The sequence below is a fragment of the Lithobates pipiens genome, unplaced genomic scaffold (assembly GCF_037356315.1).
Source record: "Lithobates pipiens isolate NorthernLeopardFrog02 unplaced genomic scaffold, aLitPip1_a1.2 Scaffold_8, whole genome shotgun sequence".
In the NCBI taxonomy this organism is placed as follows: Eukaryota; Metazoa; Chordata; class Amphibia; order Anura; family Ranidae; genus Lithobates; species Lithobates pipiens.
Window position 1 is genome coordinate 103,019,092 of NW_027507903.1, and position 13,710 is coordinate 103,032,801.

The following is a 13,710-nucleotide window of genomic DNA, read 5'->3' on the forward strand; positions in this document are numbered from 1 at the left end:
GTTTATTGCACCTGATTGTTGATTCATGCTGTACTGACGTTCTACATTGGGACGACAGTGCAATACTTGTAATCACTTATTTGTTATACTTTCAGTAAAGAGTATTTCTGGTTAAGAGTACAAGTGTGTGGTCTACTGTTTTTCCCCACCAGGTGGAGCCAGAGGATCCTGAGGGATCGATACAGGTACCTTATACTGTTTGTATTGTACTGTATTATTATTGCATCACAGCTCTGCCAAGGGGACAGAGTTACACAGAACGGGGGTTTCTCAGAAGAGTGCAGGCCCAACTCAAATTAGCAGCTCCTTCAGGGGTCAGTGTTACATTAAAGGTTGTATCTATTTCGTAGACTATTGTGATTTTATGCAATGAAAATGGTAAGTTAAAAATACAATGTATTTAGCATGCATGGTCCCTTTGTTGCATGAATAATTGGTGGCTGCTTGTCTCTCTAGAGCATCATTGTCTGGGTCATTATGCTTTTTTAATTTACCCACATAAACACAATCTGCCTGGTAATCCCCACAGAATGATTTCCCAAGGAACAATATTTTGTATTTAATACGCTGTTGTATTTCTTATTTAATACGTTGTTGCTCTGCAGCTGTCTGGTGATGCAAGAAATACTGTAGAATTTGCAGGTTGGTTAACAAGTTTCATGAAAAGTTTTTTTTTATCAGTGCAGATACTTGGTTATATCCGAGGATGCCTGGTATTATAAAATATTAATAATAGTAATACTAATAACAGGGAATAAAAAATACACCAGAAACTCTATACAGTATCAGGTTATATACAGTTTCTATTTCTTCTACTGATTGTGAGCTGCAGCAGTACCCAATTTTTTTTCTAATTTATAAGACTTCTTTTTACCGAACAAAGCATGAAGGCAGATTTACTAAAAGATTTGAGAATATTCACACAATAGACTGTATGAAAATTCACTTCAATTATCCAGTCCTTTGCAGATGAAATAAATGAATGGGGATTTCTTTATAGATATTGGATAATTGAAGTGAATATTCACACAATTTATTGTTTATACATTGTCAGATTCTTTAGTAAATCAGCCTTGTTGCATGAATATTTTTTTTTTCCAAACTGTGCTGAATTTTGTTCTTTGTCTGAAGCCATCCCTTGATGTATAACTTACAAATGTAATGAAACGAAACATACAAAAATAACATTTTAAATGATTAAAAATGGGTGTGTGCACAAAACGGAATACTGATCAAACTAAAGCAGAACACATGCATATAGTTATATTATCTTACACATAAATATACATATTTCTCTCCTTTTAAAAAAAAAAAAAACATAAAAATATAAGAAAACACTTTGATACAAAAATGATTAATTGCATTTAATTTAAATTTCCAGTTTTAATGAAACATAAATGTTAATTGAAGTTATGAAATAATATGTGAAGACTTCAGTAATATTTTTATGTTCTTGAATGATACATGAGCAGACAATGCCAGTAATATTTTATTTTGTGCTGATAGAAACAGTTCTAAAGTAGGTACATCATTTATGCTTTCCCATATAATTATCTGAAGTTTGAGCTGAAGTTAATTGGTACCAGGCAAAGCATTTAATGTTGCTATTGCTTTCATTTTCTGTAACTTTGTGTAATGATAAATGTTAAGAATTATTATTCTATTGCTTTATTGTAAATAATATTAATATGTATATTTTTGAATTGCAGATAATATTACATATACAGTATACTATAGATTTTATGCATAATGTAATATATACTACATATTATAGTAATGGGGATGTGAATAAAAATAAAACTATAAAATGGCTAGAAATTAAAGCAACACTCCAGACAATCAGCCAAAACTGTACATTATTGGGTACCCTTGTATACTTGTACCTATACTACTTTTTTTTTTTGTATGTTTTGTTATTATATTATTTTATCTCTTACAATTTAATCAAATTAATTTACCAAATAAAATACATCATTGAAATTCATACTGAATATGTTTACTGATTTATCCAACAAATAATGTGTGATTCTGTATAGTCAGTCAGTTTTTACACACAATTTCCTTAGGAGCCAGACAGGTGACATACAACGTCTCTGAATATATAATTGTCTTTCCTGTGTCGCCTCTCTATCTCTCCACCTCAGTGGATAGGGAACTGACATTATCAAATTTTGTCCAGTGAGCAGGAGATGAGGTAGAGTGATCTTACTGACTGGCAAAGGTGGGTCAATCAAAACAATGACTGGCTAAAAAAGTTAAAAATCATTTGGCAGGTAGACCAGCATGCATATACTGTATGTATTTCATCTGCTTTCCATCAGCTTCATTATAGTCAGTAGGGCAAAATATTCTAAAATGTATCAAACATAATTCATTTGTAAAATAAATAGTTACAGTATCAACTTGGACCCCCCTGGTCAAATTTAATTTTACAGCGAAAATTAAAGTAGAACTATGGACAAAACTTTTTTTTTTCATTTTGTATAGAACAAGGGAGGGTTATAACTCCTGTCATTTAGTTATACTTTTAGAAACATTAAGAGACTGATTTCCTAAAGAAGTCTCTTAATTTCTACTGTACAAAAAGGAGTAATTTGGGGATTTTATTGAACTGTTCTGTTATTTTGTATTTTTATACTTTTTATAACAAAAAGAAAGGGAAACAGTTCCTTTTTAAATGTGTTTTTTTTTTTTACTCACTTCAGCACTGGAAGAATTTGCCCCCTTCCTGACCAGGCCATTTTTTTTAAATATGGTACGCGCTTTAACTGACAATTCCGCGGTCATGTGACATTGTACTGGAACTAAACTAAGCTGTCCCAGACACTCCTCCTGATTGGCTGAGACACAGCAGTGGTGCCATTGTCTCCCACGGCTGTCAATTAAAATCAGAGAGGGGGCAGGGCCGGGTCGGGGCTCTGTGTCTGAATGGATACACGGAGCTCTTACTCAGCTCAGGTGCCCCCTGTAGCAAGCTGCTGACTGAGGGGGCACTCACCAGAGGCAGGGGCAAGGAGAGCAGAAGAGGGACCTGAGAAGAGGAGGATCTGGGCTTCTCTGTGCAAAACCAACTGCAAAGAGGAGATAAGTATAACATGTTTATTATTTTTGTTTTAAAAATTTGCCTTTACAATCACTTTAATGCATAGAATGCATTAAGGTGAAAAACATTGAGGGTTTACAACCCCTTTAAGTAGTGGTCCAGACATGCAGGAATGTAAAAATATAATAGCAAATTTGGAGTTTTTACTGCCTTTTTGGATCAGTTGTCTCAAAAGTAATGCATAGAAAACTAAATATGGAAATCATTGGGGTTGATTTACTTAAAGAATAACCCAATTCATTTTTTTTTTTACTTTTGGATAGAGCGGAGGTGGATTAGAACAGCTATCAGGCTTTTATTGATATCTGTGTCCCTGTAAGGGAGATTCACCCTCTCTATTTGTCCTGTTTAACATTATCATTGAACGTAAAAGAAAATCACAAGTTTTGGGTTGTCCCCAGAAAAGTAAAAGGAGGGAAAATCTTCCAATGGGCACAAACGGCAAAAAAAAAAGAAAAACACTGACAGGTTGTAGTGATATAGTAATGGGATGATAATTATTATTATAATCTAAGTTATTCCCTCAGCAACTAAATTCATCCAGAGAGATTCATTTATTGAGACCCAACACAGAACGAAGTTCACAAGATACTTGCAACAGATGCCAAAATCCAACAGAGTAAGTATAACAATGAACAGCAGCCTTCAGAGCCCATCTGTCATTCATGTATGATTCATGCATAGGGCTGCTTCAGTCCAGCATAATATGCATCTAAGTAGCTTCAATGCATGCAATAATGTATATTATAATCTAAACCAGTGTTTCTCAACTCCAGTCCTTAAGGCGCCCCAACAGGTGATGTTTTCAGGATTTCCATTATTTTGCATAGGTGATTTGATCAGTTCAAAGCCTTAGTAATTACCACAGCCATTTCATCTGAAAATCTGACCTGTTGGGGCATCTTGATTACTGGCATTGAGAAACACTGATCTAGACAGGTGCCTTTATCATAATGAAGAAAGAATGTACAGTATGAATCAATTTGTCACTGGAGGGGTTCCTGATTGGTTACCAACATACGTTTGATCTTAACATGTAATTACTGCTTGTAATTGAGCTTGTAATGTAACTACTTGTAAGTAATGATAATAACCTTTTAAAGTCACTTTAGTCTTTACCAGGTAAACAAGCCATCATTTTCCATGAATATCCCCTTAAGTCTAATTACCATCGATAAATACTTCTTGTATGGTAAAAAGTGCATTCCTACCAAATTTCATTAACAACACCCATGGACCTTTACTATCCTTTCCAAGTCTGATCAGACAAATTTTACAATAAATAAAATAAAATAAAAAAGACAACAATGTAGAAGAAGGGTATTTATATATCTGTGTGTGATTTTATTATACTATTTTCTTTCAATATACAAAAGGACTAAAAACATTGAGTTGTAAAGACAGAAGTTTTTTCTATGCATGAAGATAAAAAAAAAAACCTTTGGTGTGTAGCAGCCTCCCCAGCACCCCCTAATTACTTACCTGAGCCCCATTTCTCTCCAGCGATGTCCACAAATATCTTAGCCGTCCGTGATTCGCCTCCTGATTGGCAACAGCCTTTGCCTCCCGCAGCTGCCAATCAAAGTTAGTTAGCTAATCAGGGGAGAGAGGGGGCCGGGCCGGGGCTTTGTGACTCGGCTTGGGTGCCCCCATAGAGAGTTGCTGGCTATGGGGCACTCAATGGGAGAGGGGCCAGGAGCAGAGAAGAGAGGGACCCGAGAAGAGGAGGATCGGGGCTGCCCTGTGTAAAACCAACTGCACAGAGCAGGTAATAATATGTTTGTATTTTTTTTTAAGAGGCTTTAAAGAGACTTTACAATCATTTTAACTTAGTTGTTTTTGATATGCCACATTTCCCGTGAAATCAGCTTCCATTTGACTGCTTTTCTTAGTCACTTTTTTTCTTTTGAAATAATACATATGCTGCAGGGACCACTCTGACTTGTGAGTTGGCAGTTTTCTGCAGTTTAAACCATTTGACCTCCATATTAGCAATAAAAACTGATTCTAATTCTTCTTCACGCTATCAATTCTACTGAATATCGCATGAGATAAAATACTGCATGGTTTCATGAAATCAATACTGCATATTTCTAATACCACATGCCTTATTTTAGTAGCTTTTTTTTGTAAATGCCAACAAAACTTTTTGAAAAACGCTATAAGGTATTTTACTGCAAATTTTAAAGAAGAAAATACTGCTTTCTGAATAGAGCCCGCTTTATTTATATTGTAATGAGTTTACAATAGACACATGTGGTTTGTTTCGTTCTGAATTGAAATTCAGATGGATTTTCGTTTTTTCGGAAATTTAGATATATCAGAATTTCCGACTTACAATAGTACCGAATTTAACAGAATTCAAAATGACAAAAAATTTTTTGGGAGGAAATTCAAATTCAAATAGTTTTCGAATCAGTTTTTGAATAATTTACGAGTTCGAATAGTTTTCAAATTTGAAAAGTTTTTGAATTCTAATAGTTTTACAATTTCCAAAGAGAATAAAATAGAATATAAAATAAAGGAATAGGATAGAAAAAAATTTATAGAACAGAAAATAAAAGAATATAATATAATAGAGTAAAACAGAACAAAAATAATATAAAATAAAAGAACAGAATATAATATAAACAAATAGAATAGAATAGATTAACATAGAAAGAATATAACCATTTTCTGGAATTCATATTTCAAATAGAATAAATTTGAATTCCAATACATAAGAAAAGAATAGAATAGACTATAATTGAATAGAAAAGAATCGAATAAAAAAAAAAATATATAACCATTTCACAAAATGCAAAAATAATCAATTTACATTCAAATAGAATAGAAAAAAAATGATTAGAATAGAAAATAACAGATTAATATAGAAATAAAAAAAAATGAATAGAAAAGAATAGAATAAACAAATAGAAAAAGAATATAATTAAAAAAACAATAGAATAGAAAGACTAAAACCTTTCCCAAAATTCAAATTGAATCAATTTGAATTTGAATAGAATATAAAATAATTTAAAATAAAATTGATTCTATTTGCATTTTGGAAATTTTTTATATTATGTCTGTTCTAGTCTATTGTTTTTTTTTTAATTATATTATTTTCTATTCTATTCAAATTTAAAAAGATCTTTCTATTTAATTCAATTTTTTTTGTATTGTTTTCTTTTATTTTCTATACCATTTTGTTCAGTTTTACTCTATTCTATTATAGTCTATTATTTTATTTTCTGTTATATTCTTTTCTATTCTATTATATTTTTTCTATTTTATTTTTTTGGGAATTAGAAATTGGAAAACTTAGTGGACCTCTGCTGTTTAATTGACAGTCACATGACTGCTCTCCTCCTCCAATCAAAAGCTACACTCAAGGAGGAGGAGGAGTGGGAGGAGGAGAGTGGCCAGCTAGATATGCATTAATTGAAGTATTTAGAGGCTTCCATTTACATTGAGATTGACACAGGAGGAGCGGTGTATGAGAAAGGGCTGGCAGTAATGTTTTCTCAACTTTAAAGTATACTGGCAGCACTGTCCCTGGGCCAGCAGAGGCAGGGTAGCCGGCCTGACATTCCCCAAATGGGTGGAACCTAAGGAAGAACCGCCCGATTCCTGCCCCCGTTTTTAAAAAAAATTAAAATATTGGCGTCTAACACGCTGTTTACCCTCTATTTTCAGGGGGAAAAAGTGTGTATTATACACCGATAAATATGGTAAATAACGAATAAAAAATTAAACAAATGTTATTGTTCTGCATATGTCTAGCTTACAATACCAAAGTCTTAATTGTACGTTTTTTTCAAAGCGTAACTCCACTTTTGTTGAGAAAACAAAACATTCTCCTCTGGGTGATCTGTGTAAATTTCAGGGATTTTCAAAAACTTTGTTGCAGATTCATACCTTTTATTATTCTGAAGGTATAGCCTATTTGGTTGTTTGTGGTCATGTGCAAAGAAAATGGGAGTGATTTTATAATTATCAATCTTCCGCTGCACTTGCAGGGTTCTAGGGAGGAAAGTGGCAGGGTCTGTGCCCCTTTGGATATGCTTTTTTTGCCTTTGGGAGTATCTTGCCAAAAATGAAATTTTTATTGCAAGTGATACCCAAAATGTGACTTGTATCTTAGTGCAGACCTGTGGGAAAATCAGAACGCTAATCACACAAGCAGGAAATGACATGTGTGGGGGCGTTCTGTATACCATCTGTGTGCAGAACACCTCCAGATAGCCATATTACATTGGAATTTACAGAAAATGACAGTACTGCAGTTTAAAAGAGAAAGGTAATTTTTAACAACATTATACCTGGCTGATTCAATGTCTCTAATGCCAGGAACAATACATCATACTTTTATAAATAAATCATTGTACCTTTTAGTGCAGGTGATGGGAGGATTATGTTAAAAAAAAAAATAGAAAAAAGTATAGGTCAGCCTATGAACAGTATGTGGAGTCATGCACTACTAACCTAAAATAATTCTAATATAAAACTGTATACCGATTGTCTGTCTTCATGTCTGGAAAATAGCTAAAACTATACAGAGGATAGTTATTTAGACCTTTATCAGTTAATTAAACTGTTATTATGCTCTGATGCACAAAAAAAACAAAACAATGAATAACTTTACGTCATTAACGGGTGGATATTTTTTTGTAGATAACACATTATACCAAATCTCATTATCCAATTAATAGAACTGAATATGCTTTACTTAAAAACAGTTTTACTATAAAACAATGAAAGAGTCTTTGGAAGCAAACGCTTTAAACAAATGAATTAAACAAGAATACAGTTATCACTGTAATTGCGGTGCGTAGCTTATTTTTTAAGCTAGTGCAAACAACAAAATTAACATTTGGCCATATAACAAATTGAATCTTCTTAATGTCTCCATTCTTTATCATATATTAGAAATGTCCGGAGAGGTCGGAAGTACCTGACTGGCTGGAACAACCAAAGATCTTAGATGTTATCTTTTATAATTAGTGTTGCTCAAACACATCTATGCCTGATTCGTCATTGGTTCATTTAAATAGGCTGAAAATTTCTAAGAATCCCAAATTCAAACACCACTGAAGTCAATAGTGACCAAAATACAGGTGGGCGGTACACACCGCACTGCCGCCACTAAATGACAAATTCCCAGCTGCAGTAATTTAACCATTGGGAATACTAGATGAAGTTGTTGTCCTAACTTGGTCAATAACTACTGGCAATACTAAGTGATGTCATTGCCCAAACTTGGTCAAAGACATCATCTGGGATTCCCAGCTGTAAATTTTAATTATTGGAACTGGGAATCTGTTATTTATTGGCAGGATTGTGGCATGTACCAATAAGGTGACAGAGAGATCATTGTGATTGACGTCAATTTCCTGCCGCAGCCCATGATTGATGTAAATTACCTTGATGGATACCATGACTAATGCTGGGTTTTCAGGTGGGGGCAGTGATAAACTTTTTTTGAAAGCTGAAAGGTATGTGTTTGTGTTGTATTTACTAAATGATTTTGAATTCTTTGAAAATGTGAAAGCGTTTAACTTTTTCTTTGTGGTAATAGGTAAAGAGTACTAATGTAACCCTATATTCATTTCCTTTGTGAGGGGACATATTCAACCATTAGTACTAAACTATTACCCATATTACCTTCATCCCCTTTTTGGGGCTCACTGGGAGAAGGGAGCTTTGCTGGGGGGGGGGGGGGGCTTCACCCTGGCATGGTACTGAAAGGGAAGACACAAGCTCCCTGACCTCTTACTTGGCCACTTAGACTGCCATCCCTGGATAAGGGACCAGTTGGACTAGCAAGGGGAACCTCATATCGAACTGAATCTATGATGTTTGGGACGCATTTTGTGTTTTCCTGAACCTTAACAGCAGCCTTGTTTGCACTCTAAAAAAGTCAACAATAAAAGTGGTTGTAAAGGCTGAAGGTTTTTTTACCTTCATACATTCTATATAAAAAGGTAAACAAAACCCTTCAGTGACCAACTGCCCCCTCAGCCCTGCCTAATACTTACTTTGATCCAGTGATGTTCACGAGAGCCAAGGCTGAGGTTTCTCCCTCCTGAATGACTCAGGAGCAGCAGCAGAAGCCATTGGCTCTAACTGTAGTCAATCACAGCCAGTGAGGTGGGAGCAGGTAGCTTAGGAACACAGAGAGCCAGCTCCAGAGTGAGCACGTACAAGTGCCCCCATAGCAGCTTGCTATGGGAGATTGGATTGTAAAATCTTTGCACAGAGCAGGTAAGTAGGACATGTTTGTTATTTTTTTATTTATTTCCTTTACAATCACTTTAAATTGTATCTAAACCCATTAAAATATGTCAGATAATTTAGGTTACAGTCCTTAGATATGGCGGCTGCCTTTATTTTCAGTTTTTCTTTTTATTCTTACCTGGGTATTATGTCAGAAGCTGTATTGTATCTATGGGGGAACAGTGTTGCCCAGAGCCCCGAGTTGCTAACTCTGTTAAGGGACAACCTAGAAGTTAGCAGCACACTGGATTTCTAGCAAGATTAAAATGTATTCTTCTGTACTTTCCATAGTATTTTAAGAGATAAAACACGAGGAAATGGCATGTATTGGAGAGATGTACTGAATGTTTTTTTCCCCAATACATACTGCTAAAGTATTATGATTTAAAAAGAAGTTAATTTGTTATTTGCATGTTCACATGGAAACCTTTAACGAAATAACATAGCAATGTGAAATACCGATAGTGACCTACCAATTATCTCTAATAAGTTGACTGCATCAAACTGCTGAAAGCAGATCATTTGTTGCATTAGTTACTATACTTTTCTGTGTTTGATGCCTTGGGCTCCATTCACAAAGCAGTATCTACCACTTTAATAAATGTGGTAAAATACCGCTGTTTTTTCAAACATTTTCAAACAAAAATGCTGCTAAAATACCACGTATGCTATTTTATGAAGTGTTGTGGTAACTTAGTAATGAAAACTAGTGGTAATTTAACGTAGGCAGTAGGCGTCGCTCTTAACAACTATTAGTAAATAGCTATTTGCTAAGGAGCAGACTGTCGCTGTGTCCTTAACGACCAATGAGTCATTCCCCACTAACAGCTGAATGGAAAGAAAATAATCATGGAAAAAATGGCATGGGGTCCTCCCAATCCATACAAGGATTCATGTCTGGTATGGATTTTGAGGGGAATCCCTCAAAAAAATGACCTCCCTCTTGAACCATACCAAGCCACATGCCCTCAACTTGTAGGGGGGGTTGGGCCAGGGGGCTCTCCCCCAAAGCACCTGGCCAGTGGTTAAACAAGATGGCCCCCAGATACCTCCCTCATGTGAATGAGTAGGAGTTACATAGTACCTCTACCCATTTACCAAAAAAAAGCAGTGTAGTGTTATAAAAACAAGAGACAGTTTTTGAGAAGTCCTTTATTAAAAATGAAGAATGTCCCCTGTTGTAGCTCCATCACAATGTCTTCTTTCTCCGCTTCCTCCGCTGATGTCTTCTTCCTCCATGTTGAGGGCATGCAGCCTGGTATGGTTCAGGAGGGAGGGAGGTGCTCGCTCATCCCTTACTTTTCCTGACCTGCAGGGCTGTATACATGCTTGGATAAGAACCTGGTATGGCTTTGGGGGGGACCGCACACCATTTTTTTTACTTTTTTGGGGGCGGAAATTCTATTTTTTACATTCAGCTGTCTGCAGGGAACCCCATTGACAGCTGATGACTCATCGGCTTTTAAGGACGTGGTGGCCGGCTAACCGGTCCACTCCTTAGCAACCAGCTATGTACAGTCTTTTTAAAGGGACATAAAATGTAAAAAAAAAACCACACAAAATTTAAAATGCATGGAAAATGCATGCAAAAATGTGGGTTTAAAAAAACGCACCACAAAATGTGCCTGAAAAACGCATCATCCGCAACTCCATAGATATGAACGTAGACTTAATTACTGCATGCATTTATTTATTTTCTTCTGTGAATTGAGTTTTACGCCTGTTCATGCAGTATTTACCAGTGTTTTGTGGTAAATACATCAAAACAGTATAGTGAATTGTTAGTTTCCAGATCGCATGTGATATTAAGGCAAAATGTGACTGGACACCTAAATGCCACATGCCAGATGCTTTTGTGAATGGAGCCCCTTGTCATTAATCAAAGTTCATAGTTTTGTAAACGTGCTCCACATATTCCTCAACCAATAGTATTTTAACATTGCTATATTAAACTAAAAGAACTGAACCTTGTTAATTTATATTCAGAGAAATATGTTTTCCTTCTTGCAGATGTTATAAATGAGCAATATGGAAAGAGGTGGAGATAATCAAACATCAATCTCAGAATTCCTTTTGTTAGGACTGACTGATCATCCCAAGCTGAATTTTATTTTCTTCGGTATCATTTTATTAATGTATTTTGTGACTATAATAGGGAATTTGGGTATGATCATTTTAATATGCTGCTCTTCCAAACTTCATAGTCCTATGTATTTCTTCCTTGGTAATTTGTCATTTTCAGACTTGTGTTATTCTTCTGTTATCACTCCAAAGCTGATGGCTAATTTGTATTCAGGCCAAAGGGTTATATCTTTTAAAGGATGTGCCACACAACTTTTCTTTTTTGCCATGTTTGTGGGTTCAGAGTGTTTTATTGTCACTATTATGTCTTATGACCGTTATGTGGCAATTTGTAATCCTTTATTATATGCAGTTATCATGAGCAAGTCACTCAGGGTTAAATTGGTTGGGGCTGCTTACTCTGGGGGAATACTAACCTCAATAATACACACTTGTGGTACTTTCAGTATGACTTTCTGTGACTCAAACAAAGTCAACCATTTCTTTTGTGACATCCCACCACTTCTAAATCTCTCCTGCACTGACACCTTTATCAGTGAGCTTTTTATGTACCTTTTGTCTAGTATCTTAGGAGGCTTGTCTGCAACAGTAATCATGTTTTCCTATACTAAAATAATATCTGCAATCCTAAAGATGAAATCTCCAGAAGGAAGACAAAAAACTTTTTCTACTTGTTCCTCTCACTTATTAGTAGTTGCTTTATTTTTTGGCACAGCCATCTTTGAGTATGCAAGGCCAATTGCTAGGTACTCAGTCCAGAAGGACAAAATTATTTCTTTTGTCTATACAGTTGTCATTCCAATGTTAAATCCAATCATTTATAGTCTAAGAAATGCTCATGTGAAAGACGCCTTTACTGGTGCGTTAAATAAAATGCCCTCTTGCAAATAGCAAGATTTATTGCTAAATAGGTGTCTACTCCAGTAGGAGCTTGGTTGTAGACTAAAAGCCATTTACAACTGTGTTACTTAAGAGTTAGTAAGCCACCACTCTATGATAAATGCACAAAAATAGACAACAAGCAACTTGGAGGTAAATTCATTAAATTAATTATGACAATGCAACTAAATGAGCCATAAATCAATGAAAAGATAATACTGATTTAAGAACACTATAATGGAAGAAGGATCGATGACTCACTAATTTAGTTTGAACTATAATACGCGTAACTAGAGTCTCTAGACCACATCAGCTAACTCAGAAGAATAACAGGGCCCACGTGTGCAAATTATAGAACCCCAACAATGGTTTAGAGTGTGTTTCTAATGTATGGGGCACCTTGGTAAGATGGCAGAAAGTACTATGCACCTACTAGTCCATTTTGGCAAGCTTCCAGTGAGGCCCTTCTTTAGATGGCGATCTGTCCCTTTTAAGGCTGTTGGTGGTAAATGTAAATAAGCAGCTGGGTAAGAACAGTATCTAGTGTGTGGTGAGAGTTCAAGATGTTCAGCTCATCTCACCCCTCCTGGCAGGCATCTAGTCTGAGGCCAATAGCTTGGCAGTCCACAGGTTCCAGACCCTCAGGCGGGGTGCAGTCTCTCAGCTCTGCTACTAGAAATGAAGTGACTCTCTCCCTCTAGCTTAGTCTTTGGGCAGCTTGGCAGACTTGGAAGCAGGTATGTTCTCTTTCCTGGATATATAGGTGGACAGGCACAACAGCAGCTCTGCCTTTGTCAACATCACAACTCCTGCATTACTGTTTAAAGACTTGCTTTTCTCACATCCCTTCTGGCTCCAGATCCTGTTTGCTGTTTCTCTACGTTGATCCCTTACTTCTGGCTTGGCTGACTATGCGTTTCCTGGTTACTGAAATTTGGCTATGTTTTGACTACGTTTGTTCTTTTTTACTTTTATTATTAAACAAGTTTGATTTAACTGTACTTCTGTCTCAGTCTGATTTCATGGTTTCTGACAGTGCTCCCCTGTCACACTGATGTGTCAGAATAGAGAGTGGGAAAGAAGCGGTAAATATGTAATTTACTTGCCCCTTCTTTTTCAGAATGGACAGAGTGAGTGATTGTTACAGATCACTGACTCTGTCCATTCATAACATGAAGCATTCATAACTGATTTACCATTCATAACTGATTTACTATGTCCATTCATAACTGATTTACTATGCTTCAGTTTGTGAATGAATGGAAGCTCTGTACAGAGCTATGTCCATTCATTCTGTACAACGGAAGCTGCAGAGATTGAGGATTGTGTCCCCATTCTCCTTTCTCTGTCTCAAAGGTGAAACATCATAGTTCTATTTATACCCCTGATAT

At 35.7% G+C, this 13,710-nt stretch overlaps 1 protein-coding gene across 1 annotated transcript; it reads left to right on the forward strand.

Moving 5' to 3' along the window:
• The first annotated feature begins 566 nt into the window (after positions 1–566).
• On the forward strand, positions 567–13,252 carry LOC143960850 (olfactory receptor 5AR1-like). Its single transcript, XM_077469797.1, has 2 exons — positions 567–642; positions 11,369–13,252. The coding sequence occupies exon 2, from the start codon at positions 11,378–11,380 to the stop codon at positions 12,329–12,331; it is 954 nt and encodes a 317-aa protein (XP_077325923.1). The 5' UTR covers positions 567–642; positions 11,369–11,377; the 3' UTR covers positions 12,332–13,252.
• Positions 13,253–13,710: the final 458 nt, after the last annotated feature.